This window comes from Quercus suber, unplaced genomic scaffold (assembly GCF_002906115.3).
Source record: "Quercus suber isolate HL8 unplaced genomic scaffold, Cork oak 2.0 scaffold_17, whole genome shotgun sequence".
Taxonomy (NCBI): domain Eukaryota; kingdom Viridiplantae; phylum Streptophyta; class Magnoliopsida; order Fagales; family Fagaceae; genus Quercus; species Quercus suber.
In genome coordinates this window covers 2,210,392-2,235,840 of record NW_027069482.1, presented here as the reverse complement: position 1 = coordinate 2,235,840, position 25,449 = coordinate 2,210,392, and the positions used below count along the sequence as shown (strand labels likewise).

Genomic DNA, 25,449 nt, shown 5'->3' with positions numbered 1-25,449 from the left:
TTTAAGAAAAACAAAAATAGAAAGAAAAAGAATGAACCTCTATGTCTCCTACAAGGTTCGCATATTCTGGGGGGAAATTCCCTCCTATTGTAGACCAGTATTCACCATCTATCACCTTTCTTTTCTTCCCACGTTACACGTACAATACAAATCGCGTTTTTTGCTCCCGCCATACACGCCTCCTTCTTCACACTCCCACACAATCAAAAACAAAGAAACAAAGAAAGAAAAACATTACACAAAACCAAGACCCAATCAAGACCTCAATAAATATCAAGTTTCCCTTCTCTCTTCTCTTCTCTTCCCTTCCCTTTCCTTCCTTTCTAAACAAACTATGCTTCGGCTCTGCTTCAGAACCCGACGCTCTCTCCGTTTTCCTCTCTCCAATCACCCTCGCCTTCAATTTTCCTCTTCGCAAAACCCAATCGAACCCTCAAACGATCTCAAAATTTCCCAAAAAGCCCCTCCGCCGCCACAGCCTCCGCTGACACCGCCGCCGCCGCCTTCTTCCATTCATCACCCTCTCACTACTACCACCGCCACCGCCTCTCTCTCTCGCAATTCCCTGCTCGCTCTTTCCGCTACACTCCTCTCCGCTTCAATCGCCTCCTACTACGCTATCCTCTCCACCTCCGACGAACACAACTCCTCCTCCTCCTCCACTTCTACTAATCCCTTGTACACCGGAATCGAACGCGCAGTCAAGAAATCCTCCGATTCTGTCAACAGAATCTTCCATCACGCCAAGCAAACCGGCGTCGCAGCCTCCGTTCTCTGGCAGTCTCTCAGCTCCGTCTTGTCCTCCGCCAACCATGAGGTCCGCTCCGGCTTCGAACTTAGGGTCGCGGCGCTCCTCGCCGACATTTCCGCTGCCAATGCCAGTCGCAGGGCCGCGATCGTTGGTGCTGGAAGTGGCGCCGTCGTCGATTGGTTGCTTGAGTCCGTGGCGGTCCCCAGGGACGGGTTTGGGACTCAGGCCGAGTCGGCGAGGGCGCTCGCGTACTTGATCGCCGATCCTAATGTCTCCGCCTCCGTCCTTGGGAGGCCTCATGCTATTCCCAAGCTTCTCAGGTTCATTTTCTCATGTCACCCTCAGCGGTCGAAGAAGGTGAATTTCCATCAATTTTTTTTTTTTTTTTTATATTAATTAGATATATAAATGTTAGATTTTCATGAATTGAAGTATTGGAAAGTAGCTTTGGATGAGTTTGAACAATTGAAGAATCAATGCCATTAGCTTAATCTATAGGTTTTCTAATTTTTGTTATTTATTAGATAGAAATGTTAGATTTTGATGTATTCAAGTATTGGAAAGTAGCTTTGGATTAGTTTGAACAATTGACGAATCAATGCCATTTGTGTGTGATAGTTGATTTAGTTAAATAGCTTGAAATGTTGGATTTTTCAATTATCTAAGTCTCGGAAAGTAGCTTTGGATTGGTTTGATCAATAAAGTTGATTCATTTAAATAGCTTAATCTTTAGGAGTATGGACTTTGGTTTGAAGGTCTTTCCTGTTCTTATTCTTGAGTTTAATCTATAATGATTGCATTCACTTGTAAGCCACATCCAATGAATTCTGAATTGTATTCTAGGAATTCGATATATGGTTGATCATGCTTTTTTATAGGGTAGTATGGACTGGTACATATAGCATTCTATTTATAGATTACTGTTAGAAGTACCAGCATCAAATGTAAAATCAAACAGGACAACGCCAATACTAATAAGCATTATCTTTTTTCTTGAGTAGAATAAGGCTAGTTAGTTGATGGCCCTAGATCCTTATTTATGACTTGGAACTCATAACCTTTGACAGATTTTGTTTTAATTTTCATTTTGGACTCCATTAAAAAAAAAAAAACCATTTTGGAGTCCACATCAAATACTAATTTGTTCGGAATTTGCAACCACCCAAAAATTTTAATGCTGAATTTCTTCCATTTGCATAAACAAGTTAAAAGAAAGATGACAGGTGTGTGTACTTAAAACTAGAAGAGGAAAAAGCCTAATTTGGTTGTTATATTCAGGTGTAAATCTCAAAGGTGGACAGGCAATGTCTTTAAGAAACAGTTAATATAGTGTGAATTGGCATATGAAAGCAACCTGAGACTGACCTGTTCGTATTGGACAATATCAATAAATAGCAAATCATCTAATTTTATTTTTGTTTTTTGTTTAATAAGTAATATGGAATATCAATATCAAATAAAACAAAATTTAAGTACAGTACCTTAGGTACTGTTCCTTAGGTTTCCCTCTTTAAGATTCAGCCATGTTGATACTTAATTAAAAAATATACTTCTATGTCATGAGAAAAAATGCACATAGCAAAATCTTAAGAGAAGAACCTAATGAACAGCACTTAAGTACTATACCTAAGCTAGGTTGCACGGACACGCCATTTTTGGCGTCATGTCGGTGTCCGACACGTGTCGGACACCGGAATGGCCACAACTGTCCAGATTCCGGTGTCCGGCAGTGTCTCTTTTTTTTTTTTTTTGCTTCTCCGACACGACGTGCCGACATAGTCCACGCGGCTTCGACGCGTCCGACACGCCAGCAGTGAAAAAAAAAAAAAATCACAGATTTTACCAATACCATTGATTTTGTGATAGCCCTAACACAATAAAGCCAGTTTAGAGTCTCTTTGACTGAAATTTGAAACCAATCTCAAGTTCTTCTCAACCCAGTGAACTCAACCCACCCTCCCTCTGTCGCTACCGCTGTCCTTTGTACTTTGCCGGAGTTAGATCGGGCCGATCGGCGAGCTCCGACGTCGACGCTGTGCCTCTGTCTTCTGTCCCTTCCGATCTCTCTCTCTCTCAGCTTGGACAACAGGTCCGATCTCTTGATTCTCTGCTCTCTCTGTTTTTTTTTTTCTTTCACTTTCAGATATTAATTTTGGTGAATGGGTGGATGTACTGTTACTCCATTATTTATATAAGTTATAATGCATTTTGTGTTTTTTTTTTTTTTTTTTTCACTACTACTGTGGCCGTGGGTGCCCTCTGTCCTAATTTTTTTTTTTTTTTTTTTATTTAAGTTATAACTTATAAGTTATAAATTTGTTTTTTTTTTGTGTCTTGCTATAGTTTTATTTATTTATTAAAGTTAGATATTTATTTATTTGTACTCTAAACATTTTATGTGTATTATTGTACTACTTTGGGTGTTAGTTTACTTATCTGTAGTTCTTACTTAATATAAATTCTAAACATAAACGTATTTTATGTCTAAAAATATTAAAAAATATGCCTAAATATAAAATTTAATTAATTATTTAACCGCCGGTAACCGCCGTGTCCCCGCCGTGTCGTGTCTTTATTTTTCAAAAATTACCGGATCTCCGTGTCCGTGTCTGTGCAACATAGTACCTAAGTCTTGCCCTATCAAATACATGAAATAGCTTGATCATTGTTATAGTTCTTTGATTTTTCACTAATTATTAAAACTATTACAGACCCTGATCTTTTGATGCTTTTAGTTTTGTTTTGCCATTGATATATTGCATTTTTGTGGGAGCAGCAATCAAGACGTAGTTCATTCGATGTTTCTGATTCTTTGAGAGGTAGGAGCATGCTTGTGGCTGCCATTATGGATATTGTTACTTCCAGCTGTGATAGTTCAGACAAGGTATCATTTCAGCCATCCCTACCAGGGCATGCTGAAACTGGAGATATTGCTGCAGCCATTCAAGTTCTTGAGGAAGGTGGCATTCACTTGGATGAATCAAATGCTAATCAAGATGATGAAGATGGTGGGAACGGAATAAAAGGGATTGGAATGAAAATTTTTGGAGGAACTACAGTATTGGGGCTTTCAAGAACAAGTGAGCTTATGGAATTAGGGATTGGTGAAACCAATCATGTACAATCAGCTAGGCACACACCTAAAGCTTTCTTCCTACAAAATAAGCACGATGGTTCATTAATGCAAGCTAATAATTTGTCTTCAGCTGTTGTTCCTGGTCTTTGGGATGATTTGCATTGTGAACATGTTTCTGTACCTTTTGCTGCATGGGCATTAGCAAATTGGGCAACGGCATCAGAGGTGAATAGGTCTCATATTCAAGAACTGGATCAAGATGGCCATGCTGTCATGACTGCTTTAGTGGCACCAGAGAGATCTGTGAAATGGCATGGGAGTTTGGTGGCGCGGTTGCTACTAGAGGACCGTAATCTGCCCCTAAATGATTCTGTTTCTGATTGGAGTTCTAGTCTTCTTAGTACTATTTCGCAGGCAAGTAAAAATGAGGACATTTCTTTGGCTCTGGTGGCATTGTCTGCCTTTCAGGTTTCTGTTGAGAGAAGCCCTGAGGCCAAAAAGATAGTGATGGAGAAGGGCCTACATCTAATGAGGGACACTGCTAAACGGTTGACAAAGCATAAGCATGTGCAAGATGCACTGGCAAAAGCACTAGAATTAATTTGTACTGGGAACATGCATTTATCCCTTAAAGAGAGTCAAAAGTGGTCTGGTATATTGCTTCCTTGGATTTTTGGGAAAAATTCCTCCGACACCGTACGATCTTCGGCCAAAAAGATACTTCCTCACATTCTTGAAGATTATGGACCATCTTCTGTACCAATTTCTCAAGGATGGTTGGCTATTCTGCTAACTGAAATCCTGGGTTCTGCCATGACATCAGCTAAAGGAAACACTCAACCTAAAAATGACAAAGTGAAGGTTTGAAGAAATTTTCTATCTCATTGCTATTTAACATTGAAATGTGTTGCAGAAAGAAATTTTATCCGGTTATACTTCAGTTATAATTTCTTGGACCATCATTAAATTGTTTTTTTCTTTTTTTTTTTTAAAAAAAATAGATAATTCTTCTTTTCTATCAGTGCTCTTTCTCTGTTAGTATTCATGAAGTTTACTCACTTTTGCAGACTAAAATCGATCAGTCAAACATTCTTTCTGCTTCACAAATTGCTAATCAATTAGCAGTTGCTGTTGTTAATCTGGCAGCGAAGCAGCTGGGAACAGCCACTGGTTCTGTGGATACATTCCCTCTGGCAGATCTTCTTTCTCTGGAACCTTTTGTGGGACCACTTAAAAATCTAAAGAAAGATAGCCTGGCTAAGTTTGATGCTGCAGATTCTGCATTGGCAACCCTGAAGGGGATCAAAGCACTGACTGAAATTTGTGCTGAAGAGCCTCAATTTCAGGAAAAAATAACCGATTTTGGGGTTTTGTGTCTGTTGAGACGTTTTCTGTTATGTGATGATTATGAGAAACTTGCTGCAATTGAAGCGTATGATGCATCTAGAACACTTGAGGCTCAAGATCGAGTTCCAAATGGTCATGGGGAATCACCTATTTCTGATCCTAATGATTCATCTAGTGTTCGTGTTCCAGCTACAGCCCACATTCGCAAGCATGCAGCTCGGCTGTTAGCTATCCTTTCACTCCTTCCAAAAGCCCAGAAGGTTATTATGGCGGATGAAACTTGGTGTAAATGGCTTGAGGATTGTGCTAATGGGAAGATTCCAGGTTGCAGCGACCTTAAGATACAAAGTTATGCTAGGGCAACACTTTTAAATATATTTTGCAATCACCAAATTGATAAAGACCATGTAAATAAGAATCTTCCTGATACTGGTGTTTCAAACAGAGATAACAATTGCCCTCGATATAAAGATATGGTATTTTTAATCAATCCCGAACTTCCCCACTGGAAGTGTCCTGAACAAGTAGATCAGGACAATGTTCGAAGGGATAAATCTTTGACTCTGGCTACTACTGTAGCCAGTGAGGGTATGCCTGTAAACACACCCCGAAATGATGGTAGCTTTTCTAGTTCTGTTGATTATGCTGGCTCACAATCAGAACTGCCTCTTTTCGATGTTGTTTTTGTCCATGGGATCCGTGGTGGGGCTTATAGGTCTTGGCGCATAGCTGAGGACAAGACCTCAACTACGTCTGGCTTGGTAGAAAAGATTGATGAGGAAGCAGGGAAGCTAGGAACATTTTGGCCAGGTGAATGGCTTTCATCTGACTTCCCTCAAGCTCGCATGTTTACTCTCAAATACAAGGTTTGTTTTGAGTCTGGTAGTAATTTAAAAGGTTCTTGTTTTTCTAAAAGGTCTTTCTGGCATCTGCTACCTCTTGGAAATTTTGTCCTTAATTCCTTGATGACTAGTTGGTTTATGGAGGTGATCTTGAGGTCTCCATGTTCAGCATCTAATCCAGAATTGCATGTTTTATACAGACAAATCTCACACAATGGTCTGGAGCTAGCTTGCCCTTCAGGTTTGTATGTTTTGGTTGACAGTCAAGAAGCAGCTTTATATGTCATTTGAGTTGTTAACACCCATCATGTTATGTTACTAGGAATTTGAATCATCAAAGATCTGAGAATGTTATTCATACGCAAGATGTTTGTTGTATACATACAGGTTACTTTGAGATTCTTTTTAGGAAGCATGAGTTATGGGGGAATGGGAACTTTCCATTCAGAATTTTAGCTCATATTATTTTGCACTTCTACAGTTGGTGAGCATCAATGGTTGAGATGGGTATAAGATTCACAGTTCTCCCACCTTGTTATTTATGGGAACCCATGGAGGTTAATGTTTGCATAATTTGAATGTATATCTTTAATGGATTTCGTCCTAGTCAGTCTAGGCCAATCCTAGGTGGTACTTCTATTGATGAGTAGAAGATGATCTTCAGATTTCCTTCATATGGAAAAAGCTATAATGTTACTTGACCTAGTTTTGATCTTTTGTGACTTCAAAATTGTAGCATTTGCTTCATTCAATTATCTCTTTATGGAATCTGCTGTTCTCACAGTTCCATCTTTGCTGGTTGGCTTATATATAATTTGATTTCTACTGATGCTTGTCTTTACCTGCTTCTGCTGGAAATGTGCAGGAAGTAAGCTCCATGCTATTGGAGAAGCTTGTTGCTGCAGGAATTGGGAATCGACCGGTGGTGTTTGTGACTCACAGGTTTTTATAATGGTCTTGGGGAGGAGATTGTGTGGTTTCTCAGCAATAACAGAGAATCTTCTTGTATTTGATACACATTAGGAAAGTGACACACACACACACACACACACACACACACACACACACACACACAGATTTTTTTCCTCTAAAGGTTTCGCTGATTTTCCTTTATTTTCAATGCAGTAACTAACATAACATATTTTTGCCAAGTTTTACATCTAAATTTGATATTTGCTTCCAAATAGGCACTCATTAGCTTAACTGTAGTCCTCAAGTATTTCACTGATGATTTATGTCCCTGGAAATAAGAGTCCTTATGTCAGTAGGTTTGGTTTGATTTAGTGAATAGATAATAACTCATCCTAATGGTCAGGGAATTTTGACTACCATATCTTGTTTTTAATATATTGCTTCATTTGCAATTTCGAATCTAATAAAATTATCAGCCAATTGGTATAAGATGGAAAAAGAAACTAATTCCATTATTGGTAGACATTGTAGGACTCCTAGAGCAACATGATGAGTCTGTTTCTATTGTTTCACAGCATGTAGCATTTGGTCTCTCTCTGTGCGTGTGTATCGTCTTATTTAATGTATTTACTTTTGCTTTTTGCAGCATGGGAGGCTTGGTTGTAAAGCAGATGCTGTATAAAGCTAAGGCAGAAAATATAGATAACCTTGTGAACAACACTGCTGGAGTTGTATGCTTCAATCAATAATTAAATATTTTCTTACATTGCTGATCCTTTGATTAACTTTCAATTATCAATTCTTTATGACCTGGTTTCAGGTGTTCTATAGCTGCCCACATTTTGGCAGCAAACTAGCAGACATGCCTTGGCGAATGGGCCTGGTGTTTCGCCCTGCCCCAACTGTGAGTATATGATCTCTATAAACTAAGCTGGGTTATTATCCCCCCACCCCCAATAACACGTGATTGTTGGTTTCTACATTTATCTTGTAGTTAAAATAATCGTTGTACAAGTAGATGTTAATAGCATTTAATTCATGCTGTTCTTAGATAGGGGAGCTAAGGAGTGGGTCGCCGAGACTAGTAGAGCTTAACGACTATATCCGAGACCTTCATAAGAAAGGGGTGCTTGATGTCCTCAGTTTCTGTGAGGTAGTCCACAGTTTGATTAAAATAGTGTATCTCTTACTGTGTATCTTTTTCTGAGCTTAAGAGGTAGCTAGTAACTGTTTTGCAGACCAAGGTAACTCCCCTAGTTGAAGGTTACGGAGGATGGGCCTTCCGAATGGAAATAGTATCAATTGAATCAGCATATCCTGGATTTGGCGAACTTGTTGTAAGTATGACTTTGATAAATATATGACACTTAGGTTGAAGAAGACAAAGAGGTCTTTTGCCTAAGTAGTTAGGTTTTAAAAAATCGGTTGAAATGACTTTATAGAGTTTCATTGCATATATAGTGTTGGCTGTTGAACATGAACATATCCTTCATGCCTTGGAAATTAGTTTTTAACCTTTTTCTTTATTAGCAGGAAAAGCTTTAAAAGCTTGTTTAGAATTTGCCATGAGCCATCAATTATCTTGGATGCGTTTGTTAGTTACTAGTCCTCCATTTGTCTTCATGACATGCTCATACATCACTGCACATTGGTTTGAGTCTAGTCTGCATCTTGTAGAGGAGATAATCTTTTCTGATTAAAGTAGTGACGTGCTATATATGTTATTTATAATTAGTTAACAGGTAAGCATTAGAAAAATGCTAAATCTTTTGATTGGGTATTCTTGTACATTTCAATGATTTCATAGATTGGTTCCTGGAAACTGTGGCATCGAACCTTTTTACATATGTTTTTGTCAAACATGAGTATCTCTTGGGCCTGTTGTTTTATCAAAGTATTAGTGGACAGTGTTTAAGAACATGTGTTATTTTCAGCAGCAGATGGGAGACCTTTAAGATGTTAATTCTTAGATTTGAGCAGCTAGGGAATGATAATGATCTCACATTTGTAGGCTGAAAAGATTGATAGGATGCACATGGTGAGGGATCAACTGAATATATTGTGAGGTGATCAGTTAGAGGATCAATTTGGACAGATGTCAGGCCTTTTATTTTCTCTGAAATGGATTTACTTTGCGGCTTATATAGTTCTAGGAACTTGGCCTCATAGCCTTGCCGTTTTAAATGATGACAACTTCAAATGAATGCATGATCTTCTAGCTCATGAGTATTGCTTATCATTCTTCCTATTCTTCATCCCTTCATTTATATATTTTACTTTTCTTAACAGGTACTAGAGTCAACAGATCATATTAATTCATGTAAACCAATTAACCGTTCAGATCCTTCGTATACTCGGATATTAGAATTTTTGCAGAAGCTGATAGAGCGTTATAGGTGACGACATCACTCAGTTCTGCCCATTGAATTTGTGCAATTAATCATTAGAAAGTCTGGAGCTGGGCTTTGCTGGTTACCAAGATGACTATAGGAGCTGTGGAAGAAATATTGCAGACGGTTGTGAGCACAATTCATCTGCAAGTCTGGCAGCCTGTATACTAGAATGCTTGCTGACCTATTGAGATGACATCGGAGGAGGACCATGGACCTAATAATTGGGCCTAAACTGCACAGAGATTTTTTTTCTCACATTCTTTTTGTCTTTTAATCCTCGGTATCAATTTTCTTCTTCTCCTCCAAACTGTACATCATTCATTGTAACCATTTTTTATTCTTTGTACATTGCGGATAAGCCTCCATTTAGGTTAGGTTTACAAAGGTGTTGTATGTACATGTACTTAAAGAAAAAGAAAAATCAATACAAATCTACATTACCATTACCATTCGCTAAACATATTTTGCAAGTTTTTATGTATTGTATGAGCTATGAGTAAGGAGTAAGTCATAGAAAACTATAGGGATACACCCAAACTCACGCTTTTGCTAAATTTAACAAGATGTTTAAATATGAACTAGCTTCGTTACACGCACGAAGCGATAATTTTTTTTTTTTTGAGTGATCTTATTTTGTAGAAAAAAAAATTATTTTTTATTTTATTATATATATATATAATTTTTATTTTGAAAATCTAATTTATAAATTAATAAATCAATTTGAAAATTAATAAGAGAATAGTCCTATTTCTTAAGGAATATTTTAGCGGGAGTTAGAGTTGTATTTTTACCAAATTATCTTTTAGTTTTGCTTTAACTTAAACATGAGATGTATGGTCATTTTTAAACTAAAAAAATGAGAAATCTAACCGAAGAAGATCTTTAAATAATAGTATAAACTAGTAATTGGTGCCCAATAATTCTACTGTAATCACAGGCCGTGAGGCCAAAGAGCCCAATAACAGCTACGAAGCCCATTAACTTGAAGCCCAAATTTTCTTGCTGTGATACAAGAAAATATCAGTAATCCGAAGTTCAGAACCACCATTGTCTCTCTCTCTCTCTCTCTCTTCTCTCTCTCGTTGGAGTTCCAAAATGATGTCGTTATTGAAGACAACGGTGCAGCAACCTCTTCTACTACAACAACTACAACTACAACAACACTCAATGCCAATGCATTCTTCTTCCTTCATTTCAACGAACACGACGAATCAGAAGAAGAAGAGTATGAGTAACAGAAGAGCCCTAATTCTATGTTGCTCTGGTTCCAACACGTCGTCGTATTCACCATCTCCGTCGATCTCAACAACAACCAGTGCTCCGCCAATTATAAAGCGGAGGAAGAGGTATAGGAGGCAGTATCCAGGAGAGAGCATAGGAATCACTGAAGAGATGAGGTTCGTTGCTATGAGACTCCGAAACGTAAAAGGCAAAAAATACACTAAAGATTCACTCGGTGAAGATGAAGAAGAAGACGAGAATTTAGCTTCAGATAATGATGGTGATGATGGAGGAGTGACGTGGCAGCCCAGCATGGAAGGGTTCCTCAATTATTTGGTTGATAGCAAGCTCGTCTTCAACACTGTGGAGCGCATTGTCGATGAATCCAGTCACGTTGCCTGTGAGTGACTGAGTTTAATTTTTATTTTTGTCCTGTCTGTGATGCTATTTTTGTTTCAAACGGAAAATGTTTTCTTGAAAGTGACTCATTTCCAGGGAAAACATTTTCTTGAAAACTAACTCACTTTCTTGTGTTTGGTTGTGACCTTGAAAATGAGCTGGAAATCATTTGTGGCTGGTAGTTTATCTATGGTGGTTTCTTAAGCATGCGTAGTTTCGGAAAACGATATTCGCGCGGAAAACATTTTCCACCTTATTGGGATTGTCCAAACACCGGAAAATACAGAAATTGCTACAAAACTAACAGAGCATTAAAGTAATCGCTTTAAGTCCCAAAAAACTTAGATTGACTAATTTTAGTTCTTAACAGATCATTTTTAATCTCTAATGTGTCTAATATAATGATGATATGTCAGTTTTTAGTTTCTCCACGTCCTTTAATAGACTAAAATTGCTTATGAGCTAAACTTAAGGAACCAATAGTATATTTAAGCCCATCGATGAAAAAAAAAGAAAAAAAGAAGAAGAAGAATTTGTAGGAAAATGTTGATGCAAGAAAATAAGAGTTGGTGGTTTTTGTTAGAATCTAATGTGTGGGATTTTATTATTTTATTACAGATGCCTATTTCAGAAAAACTGGATTGGAACGATCAGAAGCTCTTGAAAAAGATTTAGAGTGGCTTAGGCAGCAGGGCTTTGTGATTCCTGAACCTAGCAGTCCGGGGATTTCTTATGCCAAGTATTTGGGGGAACTTTCAGAGAAGAGTGCCCCATTGTTCATGTGCCATTTCTACAATATATATTTTTCGCATATAGCAGGAGGTCAAGTGATAGCAAGACAGGTATGCGTGATTTTATATTCTTGTCCATGCTGCTTCAGCAATTTGATGCTGTATCGGTGTTTCATGATTTGAAAAAATATCCTTTTGCAGTAATATATTGAGTATTTGGAAACGATACAACAACAACAATAACAATCAAGCCTTAGTCTCAGGGTGACACCCCAACATCTATTTTGTAGATGATTCAAGTTTAAAGTTGAAATGAAGTTGGTTTTTTTTATAGATGTGGCAAGGACACATAGATTCACTTGTGTGTGTTTGTGTGATTTCTGTGTTATTTTCCTATTACATTTATCACAAATTTTAAGCAACACTCATTTATTGAGCCCTAAGCACTTGCAATAATTTGGACAATGTGTGTTTATTCACTCACTAGATGTCCCTGGATGGGTGGATGGTTGACGGCCTATATAAAACATTTCCCTATTTGGACCCGTCAAGAAAAATTAAAGCTCTTCAAATGTTTATATTTCTTTCAAGCATGTGTATCAAACTATCAATACAGCACTTTCTTGTTGATTTGTTGTCTTTAGGTTTCTGAGATGCTCCTAGAAGGACGGGAGTTGGAGTTCTACAAATGGGAGGGCAATGTTGCAGAGTTGATAAAAGATGTTCGCGAGAAGCTGAACATGCTTGGAGAGGTTAATGCACCTGTCATGTCTAATTGGTTTGCATTAGTTTGAAGTTGGGAGATCTCTAATACTTATCTGTTGGATGTTTGAAATTCTTTGATGTAGCACTGGTGTCGTGATGAGAAAAACAGATGCCTAAAAGAAGCAACAAAGGCATTTCGTTTCCTGGGGCAGATTGTCCGCTTGATCATCTTATGAAGTCATCTCGAATTACAATTCTGAATGTTTGTCAAGAGGTGAAGCTGTAATTCTTCTTTTTGTTTGTTCATTGGTAAATTGAACAGATATGCTGAAAATCATTTCAGTGACTTTCCTTATGCTCTATTACCTTGAAGCTTTTTTAGTTAGCTTGATCACCTTACTAAGTTTTTTCTTTTTTGATAACTCTGATCCCTTTACTAAGTTATCTTATCAAAAAGTCCTATTGGACTGGATGATTGATGTGCAGGTGGCTGGATCTCAGTTCTTTTCTCCCAAGTACAGCAAAGCTTCCTCTGAATGACTCCTGGTATGCTCTGGGTTTTTGAAGTTGTCCTTTTAGTCTTATAGTTTTTTAGTGCCATGTAGACTACTAAGTTCATTCTTTATGATATTCAAGCATACTGCCTGATGTTGAGTAAGTAAAGTTACAACTTACAAGCCTTTTGAAAATTGTTAACAATATTTTATCTGATGGACTATGGAAAGAAATTTCCTATTGTTTGAAGAACAAACCATGTTATGCGTTGATGATCTATTCTTATTCTAAAATTAAAACGATATTATGTATTACTATGAGGCCTACTACCTGATGTTGACCAGTAAGTTCAGTTACAAGCCTTTTGAAAATTGTTAACAATATTTTATCTGATGGACTATGGAAAGAAATTGCCTATTGTTTTGAGCTAAACATGTTATGGGTTGATAATCTTATTCTAAAAATAAAATGATATTATCTTTACTAATTGACCTCAATTTTGAAATCCCCTTGAAACAAGGTTGTGTTTTCGCGGGTAACTACTCCGTTTCTGCCACTCCACTGTTTCTACCTCACACACTTGTTGTAGGTGTTGCAGATGGGGTTTTCACCTTGGGCACAACTTCCTATTGTTCTCTCTCTCTCTACTAAGAAATATACACACCCCTTTTTGGGGTGCAACTTGGTTTGGGTTGGTAGTGGTTTGATTCTGGGAAAATTAACAATCAAAACAACCAAATTCAACCCAAAAGCAAACGGAATTAGCAATAGAAATGAACCAACCCAAACTAATTATCTTTTTCTGGATTGGCTCAGTTTGGTTCTATGGGTCTCTTTTCTCTTTAAAACAAAATGGACTAGTATATTAAAGAGTAGAAACAGATGTAGAGAACAAAAGAAAGGGATAGTACACACTATTTGATGATGTATCTATAATTTTATATTGCAGCAATGTATAATATTAAGATTTGTACGTAATATATATATATATATATATATATAAAGTCTAGTTCGGGTTGGGTCAGATAACACAATTCTCTAACAGAGAATCGAACCAAACCAACTCAAATCAGTCTTTTGGGTTTGGGTCCCATGGATTGAGTTGCGGCCTTGTCACCAACCACCATTTTCTTATGTGACTGGAGGCATCAATTTTCCCAAAGTCCACTGGCCTCGTTCCTGACATTCTCTTGACATACTCTTTTCTTTTGTTCTTTTGTTTTCCTCTTGATTATCATTGTTTGCAATGAGTTTTATAATTTCTATGTTGTTCATTCTTAGGGCTGATATCCATGTCTTGAGACATTAGTGGCATAGTCACGTGAGAACACTATTTGTATTTGGATTATAACCCTAGAAGCTACACTCGATCTTAGCCAATAGGCCGAGGATGGTATAACCGTAGAAGCTAGAAAGGACCAGCAGAGATGCTACACTGGCTGAACTTGGCCGTGACAAAATTCTTATGAGAATATTTCACATTTTTTTTTCCTTGATGGTGTAAGTTGCAGTACTGCTATGTTTAGTTCTACATGGGTTGGCTAGTGCTAATATAGTTGTTTATACTTTATGCTGGTGGTGAAATTTGTGTTCAGTAATGTCAATGAAATTTGTATGATTTAATCAAGCAATTAGGTAAACTAAGCTTTGTACTGCTTTTTCTTTGCATGGTACAATGTTACATTAACACTACTGGATTACAATTTTAAACTAAATTAAGTTCAATTTGATTTTGGCCTTTTTTATTTCATTTAAAATTTTACATTTTCCCCATAAATAAATGTACACAATTGCCTAACTGAACCTTTTCATTCATAGCTTGGCTTATTTACAATCCTAGATGAACAGCACCGCATGAAAAAGAATGAATTATTGTACAAGAATCGAATGAACATTATTTGTTGCTATCATCGGCCCTAGTCAGTGAGTATTTGACCAAGAAATCGGATTTATTATTCTGTTTCAGTTCCACTGGTATCATCAAGAGATTCAGGACTATGTTTTCGTGGAATAACGAATTTGTCAATAATCCTAACTGTGTTTAACGGTTCCTGATCCGAATCAGCAGCTTTCCATTGGCTGGGATTCTCTCTAAGGTGGCTCAACTGATTTGAATTCTGCCCCTCCCATTTAGGATCCAGCTCCCAATCCTCTGGTACCTAAATGTCAGTGATCCAGATCCCATATTCATTAGGTTCAAGGATTTTATACAAGTTATAACAATAAGAAAAATTAAAATTAAAAACTTTTATTCTTCTATAAAAGACAGATGCTCTATTTTTGTTCATGTATTTACCATAGTCCATCATTCCAAATCAAGCACAAAAATAAACAATTTGGCTTTACTAATCTAAAATAATTGATTGTCAATAAATTTATTTGAATGTTTTTTATTTATATATAATTCCACCTATAAGGGTTAATTTCTTACCTTATCAACTGCAAGGGTGAAAACTTCAAGATCGCCATTATGTTTGATGTGAAATCGCGTGAATGCCTTGAAATCAGCAATCCTAAGTGAGGAGAAGGCTTCATCATAGTGTAAGTTAAACCAATTGATGCAGATGTATAAGTAGCTTCCAAATACAAAGGAAACTGCAGGGGTTGACAAGACCCAGAAATAAAGGAAGATGGAAGTATAATAAATGATTGCACCCCATCGAGAGATAGACTCCATCCCATTCTTGCAAATATTGTTTCGTGTCACAGCCATGAGCTGATTGAACATTTCATATGAATATTGGTCAGTAAAGAAGAGGAAGAAGAAGCATGTTTGTGGAGTAACTAAGAAAGAGCATTTCTCACGTAATAAATTGTGAATTTGTAATCAAAGAAACATTACTTTTACATAGGCTTAGAGCTGATGTCTTTGTTATTAACATTAATCGTTTATTACACACTTGTATGGTAATATCACTAAAATTGCGAGTACAACTCACAATTTCGAAATTGAAAATGTGAGTTAAACTCACGGTTTTAGTGTTCTTTTACAAGTGTATACACACTAGTGGGTAAAAACTTTTACCCCAAGCACAATATGTTACTTTAGTCATTGAAATTTTTTTTTGTCCCTGCACTAATTGTTCTCACCTCTGGTAGATCAAATGCAGACATGAGATACTTGATACATGCAGGATAAAGCCCAAAAGTCCATCGTTTTATACTATCTTGAATGGCAATTGGAACTGGGAGGTGTCTATGGAACATAGATTGGTGCCACCGATATAAAGAGTGATAGCCTGAACAAGAAAAAAAAAATTGTGGTTGAATTTGTTTGCATTAAGTGTTAGGTCTTATTTTAGTTGTTTCTTTACTATCTTAGATGTACGTAAATCAATCAACATATAACAGAAAACATTACCGTACTCTATCATACAATTTGAAGCAAGAAAAAATTCGTGGAATGTCCCATAACAGAAAGGAAAAACTGACCTGAAGTTGCTACAAGTTTATGCCGGACAAAGGTCTCAATACCCAATTCCAGCACCAACATAAGAATTAGAGCTGAGGCCAGATGAGCAGAAACATGAAGAATTCCAATCATAACCCGTGTCTTACATGACACTTTGGAAGGTGCGAATGCAACTGCCAGAATTAGCAATAGCGTAGCACCTCCTAGAGACACATAAGAGAGATCCATCATGTATATAAAAGCATTCCACACTGTGCCAAAGAAACTCCTTGAGAAACCAGAAATTGAATCTTCCTTGAAAATGTGATCAAGCTCACACTGGAGAAGAACATGAAAAAGGAAAAAAAATAGTAAAAATCAACTTGATACTGTCTACTAATATAAATTTGCTAATGACTTCCTAATGTTTCCTATGGAGAGATTTATATATTTGAGAGAAAAACCATTATAAATTTGAGTAGTCTACTAGGAGTAGAAAAGAAATTCACCCGTGGAAACATAGAAAAGACCAGCATAAAGTAAATAATGCCACCAATAAAGTCAAACTGCCAATTTTCCTTTCTGAAATTCCAAATATTTCTTAATGCAAGCTGCAAATTAAAAATCAATAAGATGTATTAAGCAAGAAGCAGAAGAAAAATGTTATAAGATGAGAAGTTGGTAATTAAAGGAAGCGAAAGAACAAACCGGGCCTCGTGGCCCAAGTGGTACTCGGTCTTCTAATGACCTAACAGTTCAGGGGTTCTATCCCCTGCATAAACACTTACCAAGCAAAAATAAATAAATAAATAAATAAAATAAAATAAAATTTCACTATTACCCTTCTTGAAATTTTATAAGGAGGATAAGCATGTTTGCACTTATAGGAAACTCCATGAGATTCATTGAAATCGCTGAAGACATGGGTGGGATGTGCAAATGCACCACCACAACCATTTACAAGTAGATGTTGGGGATAAATTGGTTCATTCTTTCCTTTTAGCTGAGAATTATCTAACTCATCTGATCTAACAATTGAGTGGCGCATATAGTGATGTATATCCCCAGCAATTCGAAGTCTACACTTTTCTTTTAAAATGTTACATATCAGGTCTGAGACATTATTTCCATTTGATTGGTAGTCTGAAGCATCCTTTTGAGAATCACTATTCTCATACCAATCAAGAAGCCAATCTGGTTGGTGTGTCATGATGATAACCGAGTCTGTCCTTCTCACCTTAATTACACATAGTTATATACAAGCAAGGTAAAGTCAATTAACATTAAGATCATCCATATAATAATACATATTCATATGCTTCATGGTATAAAATGCATGTGCATGCGTAAGCAATTAATTACTCTAATTCACTAATTTAATGCTTTAACATATACCGTTTTCATAGCTAGTTTGGAGAAGAATTCGAATTGGTAGACATCGATATCACCATGGAGTGCAAGATCAAGACCGAATATCCACCATCCCATAGGGAGTTGCAAGGCGAAATAACTTTTCTTCTGAGGCATGAACCACCCACCCAACCAGCTCCTATGACATATATTTCTCGTAAATGTGTGAAGTCCATCAAACCAATCTGTCAAACAAAAACAAAATATTACCACAAAATAGTGACAATCTAGATGCAAGTGTTTTTTAAGGAGTATGAAGAATGTTCTTCTCCAAAACCCAAAAAAAAAGTGATACACGAATGGCAATTTTCATCGAGAGAATATATAGTAAAAGATTTCCAATGAATTGAAGATGATCCTATTACTTTCTTCTATAGGATACTAAGTCTATCGTGAATATAGTAAAGTGAAACCACATATATTTATAGAGACATCAATTTATATTTTGTAAGTTATTTTTGTAATAAAATTTATACTACTTTTTATCACGTTTCCTTTATATATACAAGATATTCCCTCTTTCTAATTCAAAAAAAGTAATTAAAGAAGATGCTGAGGCTATATGAAAACTAAGACCAACCATGGTTTCCGGGAATAACAAAACACCGAGGTCCATTATATGGCAACGATTGTCTTCGTTTTTTGGTGCTTTTTTTGTCTTGCTTCTGTTCAGTCATCCCAGGAGGGATTGCTGACTTGTTGACAGCCATACGTCGTTGTTCATAACAAGGAGGCATCTCATCAAGCTTCTTGACACCCATACGTCCCTGTTCATGACAGGGTGGTGGTTGAAGTGCACATTTAAAAGGACGAAAGAGACGCCTTTCATATGTAAACTCTGAGGGATTGGGATACCTATAATAATAAAAGCAATGATTTTTTCACATAATACCCACACTTTTATAACTGATATCCACATTTTTACCTGATATGAAAGAGTGTTGACATGATGTGAACAAGTATGAATACTCTTGGATGTGAAACAATCAAAATTAAATCCTAAAAGCAAATGTTCAAAATTAAACAACATATGTGACAGCAAGTAATATATAAATTAACATAGTAGTAACACAATTGAAGTAGAATAGTATAGCACTCAGCAAAAAGAAGTAGAAAAGTATAGCAAATTAAAATTTAACAACAATCACGTATGTCATCTCAATAATTATTTTTAAAAAAAAAAGTAAAATTTTTTGCCTCAAATCAAAAAAATTAAAAGGCTAACTACATAAAGACAATGTCAAATTATCCTGTTATGAGTCATAATATGTATTGCCAACTTACGCAAGATCCCCACCAATGAGTAATAAGTCTCCACGTTTTAAGATTCCAGAATTGGTTTTAATCTGCGGCTGAGCAAGTAGTCGTGCCACAGTATAAGTTGAGTTCCCACCATCACCGGTGTCAGCTATGAAGTCGAACCATAGTTCTTTTTCTTTACTAAAATGATCATATAAATAATCTCCTTGTTGAATTCCAGCTTGAGCCTTCTTCTTATTTTTTGGCACAACTTGAATTTGATTCATTGCTGCCTAAGATGGAAGGAAGGGGGAGATAAAAGAAATTACTTAATTATGATCTATATCCAGTTTTTTTTTCCCTAACAAATTTAAAAGAATAAGGAACTTATTGCCATATGTAAGAATATAAAAGATGAGATTTTAAATGATGTGCGCTAAGTATACACCCATACCTGCAATATACGCATGTCAAAGCGACCTAGGAATACAGTTACTGATACCATGAGGTCAAAAACAGTCTTGTATAGATCAGCTGATGTACTGCAACACATAGCCACCACCATAGCAAAAACAACTGAACGGGGTGTTTGGAAGAGAAAAAATACTTAAAATTAAATAAATAAAAGATGATAGAAATATACCCTGAATACCAGGGAACCATATCTAAAAATTCAGGCTTCGTTTGCTTATTCTTCTTGTATTTTTCACCTGGTCTGACCATAAGAACATAAGAATTAATTAAGAACAGCTAAATACAGCTCATGTCTAGACTAAGGCATCTCTACGTCCTAATTCATTTCAACTATTAGTTTATAAAAATTATTAAAAACGCTTTGCACGTTAGGAGATCAAGTATATATAGTACTCACTCAAATGATCTCTCTGCTACATAATTGGCAATGTACATGCCTAAAAATGTGACCCAACATGAGTAGATGAGATTGATTTCGTCTGAAGAACTCGCAGGTGATGACTCACTGCTAGTGCTAGCTAACTGAGAAAAAAAAAAAAAAAATGTACATGATCGAGTAAGTACATAAATGAACTGAAAAATCCAAAATATACATATAGGATAATACAAGATGACATAGAACAATTGAAAATGCTATTTGTATTAAGAATTCTAAAAAATTTTGTTTTTACTCTGTTAGGATTTTTAGTTTTGACTATTAATATATTGCATGCCAAATTTACTAGTAATTTTTTATTTTGTAAATATATTTTGAATTGTGGTAAAGAGGACTACTAAAGTTTGAAACTTTTTTCATTGTGAAAGAGTGAAGACTATAGTCAACTATAATCGAGCAAGATCAAGGCTTGATCATGCGAGATAGGACGGTAATTCTCAGTAGACACTTGGTCAACCGAGACCTTATTATGGAAAATCTGAGATTCAAATCACAGAAACATGATCAAATCCTTAAGAAACTTAGGAGTAACTGAGAGATCGAATTTGCAGTCAACCGATAAACTTGCGGCATCAAGTGGTTGTGAAGGAATGCGGTAGGAGTCTGCAGTTGTTAGCAAAAGTGGGGAGCTCAAGTACTTACTCTGACTATGCATCCAGCAGGAAGTCGCGAGTATCATTTGTATCGCAACAACATTCATAGAATATTTGATGATTTGGGCTTGGCCTGGGAGTATTTTTACCTATTGGATTTTCACTCTATTTTCATATGTTGAACCCTGCATGTGTACATGAATTTGAAATATATTTGCTTTATAGTTTATCTATGATTAAATTTGTATTGAATCTTGACTAAATAAATACTCAGTTTAACTATCAACTTCTAATATGACTTGCAGACTAGGCAATAAATTTATGTGGCAGCTGCTAAATTCTCATACACAGTATAAATTTCTAATTTTGGTGTATTTCCATTCTTCATAGTTCATAGATCAATTCGTATTTTCTCAGTAGTGTAAAACACTTAAAACACTAAAACTAGCTCACTTAGAATAGGTTGCAGCAGTACCTTGGCATAAGGAACAAATATTATCCCTTGATTGTCCCACATGGCAAAAAGTGGAACGTATATTATCCCATCGTTGCCCCACAAGAGATAAGCCGGATGATAATAATAGTAACTCGCAGACTCAAACGGAGCAAGCCAAGATGAGCAGACTTTGTCTATCAAATAACTTTGCTCAAGCGGTCTCTCTCTACAGTGACTCAGAAAAGTACAGCAGGCTATACTCACAACCTTCAAAGCATGGAAAAATTATTCAGAGTTAATTTGCATGGCAAATGAAAAGACCTATAACTTGATAATATATAATAGAGGTAAAAAAAGGGTCTTCATTAGGACTTACAGCAGAAAATTGGAGAATGGTCCATATGTCTGGCAGCTTTCGAGTCTCATCACATGGAAAAATGTACTGGATGCCCTTAAAAATACAGTGGAAGGCGAGAAGACAGAATATAGAAGAGGCAAAAGTTGTCAAAAATAAAGACAGATTCATTCTCATAGACATTGCCACTGAGTGAGAACTGGGAAGATGATACACAGCCGCTACCAAAAGCCAAGATACATGCCTGTTCACGGTGGCAGTCAGGATTTGATGTTAGGGGGGACAAAATTTCTCTCTCAAAATACACATGGAATAGTATTCCTTTCAAGTGTACATTTCATGATTATGATATTTAGCAGTGTTCAAACTGTCATGATTTTTAAAAATTTCAACAATTTCACACTGGATATACTTTTAGATTTATAATATTTAATTTAAATTATGAAATTAATCTATTGAATGGAGAAGATCATTTTTCCTTCACACATGCATAAGGATGAGCATGTACAAGCGAAGTCGACTGCCTTTTGCATATGTATATATGTATGTATCAATGTGTTATAAATCTATGTCTTTCAGAATAAAGTATGAACAAAATTATAAGATTGGGAGTAATATTTACCACTTATAAAAATTGGAATAGCTCGGTTTCCCTATCAATGGCTGAGAAAAGAATCGGATCCAAGGCTGTAAAAAGAAATAGAAGAATGCAAACAAACAGAAATGAACAGTCCACCACACAATGCTGTTGTCATCGTTAAGAGTCTGCATAATGTCGAAGCTGCTAAAAAACACGCAACTCAGTAGTGCAACCAATACAACATGACGTGAAAGTTCAGGTTGGTAAGGGTACGTGTCCTTTAGAAAGCCAAATCTCATCAGGATTTCCCTAACCCTCTCCATCTTCTCGGCTTTGAATTCGAAGGGATTTAGAAAACCAGTACTCCTAACCGTTTCCAACAGATGAGCCATAACCCTCCCTATCATTTTTGAGGGCTTCCTCTAAATTGCTTGTTAGAGCCTTCTCGTAATCTTGCACTATGGAATTCACGTTACCAGGCAAGCTTTTGAATTCTGTGAAAGGACTACTATAAGTATTGTCATTAAGAAAAAGAAAATTAAAACCTCAAAATACTTAATAGACTTTTAAGCTTAATGAGCTTACTTTTACCTCAAAATAGAATGCATAGTATTTTAAGTACTATCTTTTAAGGTACAATCATACTTAATAAATCATTTATTCAAATAAATAATAATAAGCAAATATCATTTTACACTTATTAATTTACATCTAATTTTTTCCTATTTATATCCACGATTGATTTGAAAATGTCTACATTTGAACATATAAAAATGAACGTATAAAAAGTTGAACAGTAATACTCATATGCACATGTTAGTTTTATAAAAAAATATCTATTTCTCCTACGACCTTTCAATTAAACCTCTACCACAATTTTTAGCTACCTAGAAGCTGCACCATAACCTAGCTTGAAGTTTCAAAGTTGGGGGCTTGACCCCACTTGGAACAATTAAAAACAAGAAGTCTCCTCCTTGTGTGTAAAGCAGGAGATAGAGTTAGTATGAGTACCTAGGTGTGTAAGGAAGAAGTGGGGCATGTGCAAGTGTTTGTGAATGATGTTATTTATACTTGAGATGGGGTCACACATGTGAAAGCAAACTTGTTCTATATATAAAATGCTTACAATATATAAATGAAATCACACGAACAGGACCCGAAATTTATGCACGAAACAGCACAAATGCATTGCTTAAATCTGAAAGCAAGCAATGCACAGCTTCAATTAAAGATTCAAAAAGAAATTCGTTAAGTCGAGGAGAGTGGTCAGGTACCTGGTATCGGGGCGAGGGAAGAAAATGAAAAGCAATAGTACCGAGGAAACTATATATATATATATATGAATTTTATCTGACTTGGTCATGTGAGAATATGTCAACGAAAAAAACATAACAATTGCATATTTTAATAAACCCACCACGATTCTGGGATTTCTCAATTAGAATCTTGAAAGAAAGGAACAAGCATTCAAGTTCTATGTATCAAAAAGCTCACATATATAATGAAATCACAATATGGCAGATCAAAACTAGTAAGATCACGCAGGAAACAGTATAGAAGCTTGAATTGCTCGAATAAAAAAGTAACCAATCAAACACAGTCTCCAAAGTTCAAAGAGAAGTTCATGAAATAGAGAGAGCAGTACAAGTACCTGCAGGTAGATCAGTGGCGATCGATAGGAAAGAAAATGAACAGATCAATGTTATAGATCGAGGAAACTGTGTATACATATATCTTAAAAACTTAATCCACTTGGGCCCCCATGTGAGAACATTTCAACGAGCTTAAAAAATCAACAATGGAATATTCTACTAGTGTCACACTTCTTCACTCTACTCTCTACCAAACGCCGAACCTTGGTGGAAGCAACACTTGCCTCCAACCACCGTGGAATTGGCATTTGCTAACAATGGCATATTCTGGTCAAAACCCATATCCCAAGTTCACGGCTTCCTCAGATAAAGTGAGGAGAAAGAAAGTAGCTATAATCGTTGACCGGAGAGACTAGACACGTTCAAGATTAAGACTTTAAGAGTGCCATGGAATATTGCTCGAAGTTTACAACTTCGTAGTTCGTACACATCTACGAGTTTACGCACAAGTCTTTTTCGGTGGCCTATTGACCTTTATTATTATTTTTTTAACGTTTTGGGAATTTCATGTCATACTATACTGCTTACGGTTACAGAACAGAACAAGGTTAGGTAGTTGCTAACGGAAAACGACACTCCAGGCATGTCTGGTGTAACCTGTTTTCTGAATTTGATGATGACTTTTTAAGATTTAAATTTTAATTGATATATCAAATATTTTTAAAAACTTTTATTAAAAAAAGAAAAAAAAAATAGTTTACCTTTTATTTTTTGACAATTTTTTATATTTCATATGAAAATGACTTCAAAACATTTTTAAAATGGTCTGTTAATAAATACTCTAAAGATATTTGTTAATTGGACCTCTATATATATTATTTAAATTTTTTTAATTGATATGAAATTAGATACATAGTTAGATTTTATTTAATTTGGATTAAGAAATAAATCAATTAATAGTTTTTTTTTTTTTAAATGTTAAATTTTTTTTTTGGACCCAATTAAAAAATAAGTACAGATTTGAAAGGGTCCAACATGGACCACAAGAGGGAAATGGAAATTAAGAAGACAATTTTAAATGCAATTATCCTATCATTTAATTCACGCGAAACCTTGATGACTTGTATTTGTGGACTGGACTAGTCACATTCATCAATCTAGAATCTAGACGTGTTTTTTTTTTTTTTTTTGCCTGAAGGAATCGATCTAGACCCTCGATTACATTTTACATATGACTTCTAGAAGGCAGTTTTAGGAACCAACGTTAATGGGAATAACTCTTATTTGAAGTTGTTAATATATACATATATGACATTAGAAAGGGAAGGTGGATTAATGAATTTTGGCATTTTGCTTTTTATACATTTAATGAGTCAAAAATATGTCGTACTTATGCCCAAATTTGTTTGTGTATAATTAATAAGAGGGATCGAATAAATGGCACTTTCACCTTAACTATTGCTGACCTTCGCCGACTACATCATCGAACACCTATGGGGAAGTCTTTGTAATTTTATGGTTTTCTTAAATATGATCCATTATTTAATGTTTGTGTACAGTATATTTATTTTTCCTTACTACCAAAAAAAAAATCGCCTATTAAATTATACAACAGAGTGCTATATGTAGGCATTTTGAGCTGTTTTAACAACATGAGAGTGTAAACAGTATAGGACGATAGATTATTTAACCATACTAGACTTATCAGTACATTAAAAATGGACTACCTATAAGTTAAAGCGTGGCCTTATATTCTAGCAGTCCCTTCAAATTTAAATGAATTATGAAAAATCAGCTTGAATTTGGATACAAAATCATGAAAACAACTTAATGATATTGATGATGTTGTAATCGTCAGTTGAGTAGGTTCGTCTAGACAGGTCAACAACTTTGTCTCTATACCTGCAATGTCGTGAGAGGGATCCTCTTTGGGTGGTCATCGGTGTGGTGCCAGCCATGGAGTCTCCGATGGTAAAGTTAGCGTGTTGAGGCTAAAAGAAAATATAAGAGCCATACGTATTAGAGTAACAGTGTAAGTGTATATCAACAATCCTACCTTGTCTGGTTCTGA

General features: G+C 36.0%; 3 protein-coding genes across 5 annotated transcripts; 2 read left to right on the top strand and 1 right to left on the bottom strand.

The window, feature by feature from the left end:
* LOC112034775 (uncharacterized) lies at positions 1–9,779 on the top strand. Its single transcript, XM_065760139.1, has 10 exons — positions 1–1,108; positions 3,528–4,688; positions 4,895–6,040; positions 6,217–6,261; positions 6,882–6,958; positions 7,575–7,659; positions 7,749–7,832; positions 7,980–8,081; positions 8,167–8,265; positions 9,218–9,779. The coding sequence occupies exons 1-10, from the start codon at positions 32–34 to the stop codon at positions 9,326–9,328; spliced, it is 3,987 nt and encodes a 1,328-aa protein (XP_065616211.1). The 5' UTR covers positions 1–31; the 3' UTR covers positions 9,329–9,779.
* Positions 9,780–10,346: 567 nt separating this feature from the next.
* On the top strand, positions 10,347–14,524 carry LOC112034774 (probable inactive heme oxygenase 2, chloroplastic). 2 transcript variants are annotated; one of them, XM_024067592.2, is made up of 6 exons: positions 10,347–10,942; positions 11,560–11,783; positions 12,317–12,424; positions 12,521–12,651; positions 12,835–12,923; positions 14,154–14,524. In XM_024067592.2, the coding sequence occupies exons 1-4, from the start codon at positions 10,417–10,419 to the stop codon at positions 12,611–12,613; spliced, it is 951 nt and encodes a 316-aa protein (XP_023923360.1). In that variant the 5' UTR covers positions 10,347–10,416; the 3' UTR covers positions 12,614–12,651; positions 12,835–12,923; positions 14,154–14,524. The 2 variants fall into 2 exon arrangements, with proteins under 2 accessions (XP_023923360.1, XP_023923359.1); XM_024067591.2 differs by having other exon boundaries at positions 10,348–10,942; positions 12,864–12,923.
* Positions 14,525–14,724: 200 nt separating this feature from the next.
* LOC112034777 (uncharacterized) lies at positions 14,725–23,836 on the bottom strand. Of its 2 annotated transcripts, XM_065760121.1 has the most exons (16): positions 23,438–23,836; positions 21,829–22,280; positions 21,228–21,450; positions 20,891–21,118; positions 19,784–19,908; positions 19,556–19,627; positions 19,367–19,454; positions 18,958–19,205; positions 18,254–18,528; positions 17,659–17,858; positions 17,105–17,500; positions 16,773–16,874; positions 16,305–16,602; positions 15,963–16,111; positions 15,304–15,588; positions 14,725–15,031 (listed from the first exon to the last, which is right to left on the bottom strand). In XM_065760121.1, exons 2-16 carry the CDS (start codon positions 22,191–22,193, stop codon positions 14,825–14,827), a joined length of 3,261 nt encoding a protein of 1,086 aa, XP_065616193.1. In that variant the 5' UTR covers positions 22,194–22,280; positions 23,438–23,836; the 3' UTR covers positions 14,725–14,824. The 2 variants fall into 2 exon arrangements, with proteins under 2 accessions (XP_065616193.1, XP_065616196.1); XM_065760124.1 differs by lacking the exon at positions 17,105–17,500 and having other exon boundaries at positions 23,438–23,834.
* Positions 23,837–25,449: the final 1,613 nt, after the last annotated feature.

Coding starts and splice junctions, on each gene's coding strand:
- LOC112034774 (XM_024067592.2), top strand. CDS start 10,417: ATGATGTCGTTATTGAAGACAACGGTGCAGCAACCTCTTCTACTACAA. Junction 11,784..12,316: donor GTCAAGTGATAGCAAGACAG/GTATGCGTGATT, acceptor TGTTGTCTTTAG/GTTTCTGAGATGCTCCTAGA. Junction 12,425..12,520: donor AGCTGAACATGCTTGGAGAG/GTTAATGCACCT, acceptor TCTTTGATGTAG/CACTGGTGTCGTGATGAGAA.
- LOC112034775 (XM_065760139.1), top strand. CDS start 32: ATGAACCTCTATGTCTCCTACAAGGTTCGCATATTCTGGGGGGAAATT. Junction 6,041..6,216: donor TGTTTACTCTCAAATACAAG/GTTTGTTTTGAG, acceptor TGTTTTATACAG/ACAAATCTCACACAATGGTC. Junction 8,266..9,217: donor CTGGATTTGGCGAACTTGTT/GTAAGTATGACT, acceptor TTTTCTTAACAG/GTACTAGAGTCAACAGATCA.
- LOC112034777 (XM_065760121.1), bottom strand. CDS start 22,193: ATGATAGGGAGGGTTATGGCTCATCTGTTGGAAACGGTTAGGAGTACT. Junction 21,451..21,828: donor TATTCCAATTTTTATAAGTG/GTAAATATTACT, acceptor CACCGTGAACAG/GCATGTATCTTGGCTTTTGG. Junction 19,455..19,555: donor ATGGTTCCCTGGTATTCAGG/GTATATTTCTAT, acceptor TATGTGTTGCAG/TACATCAGCTGATCTATACA.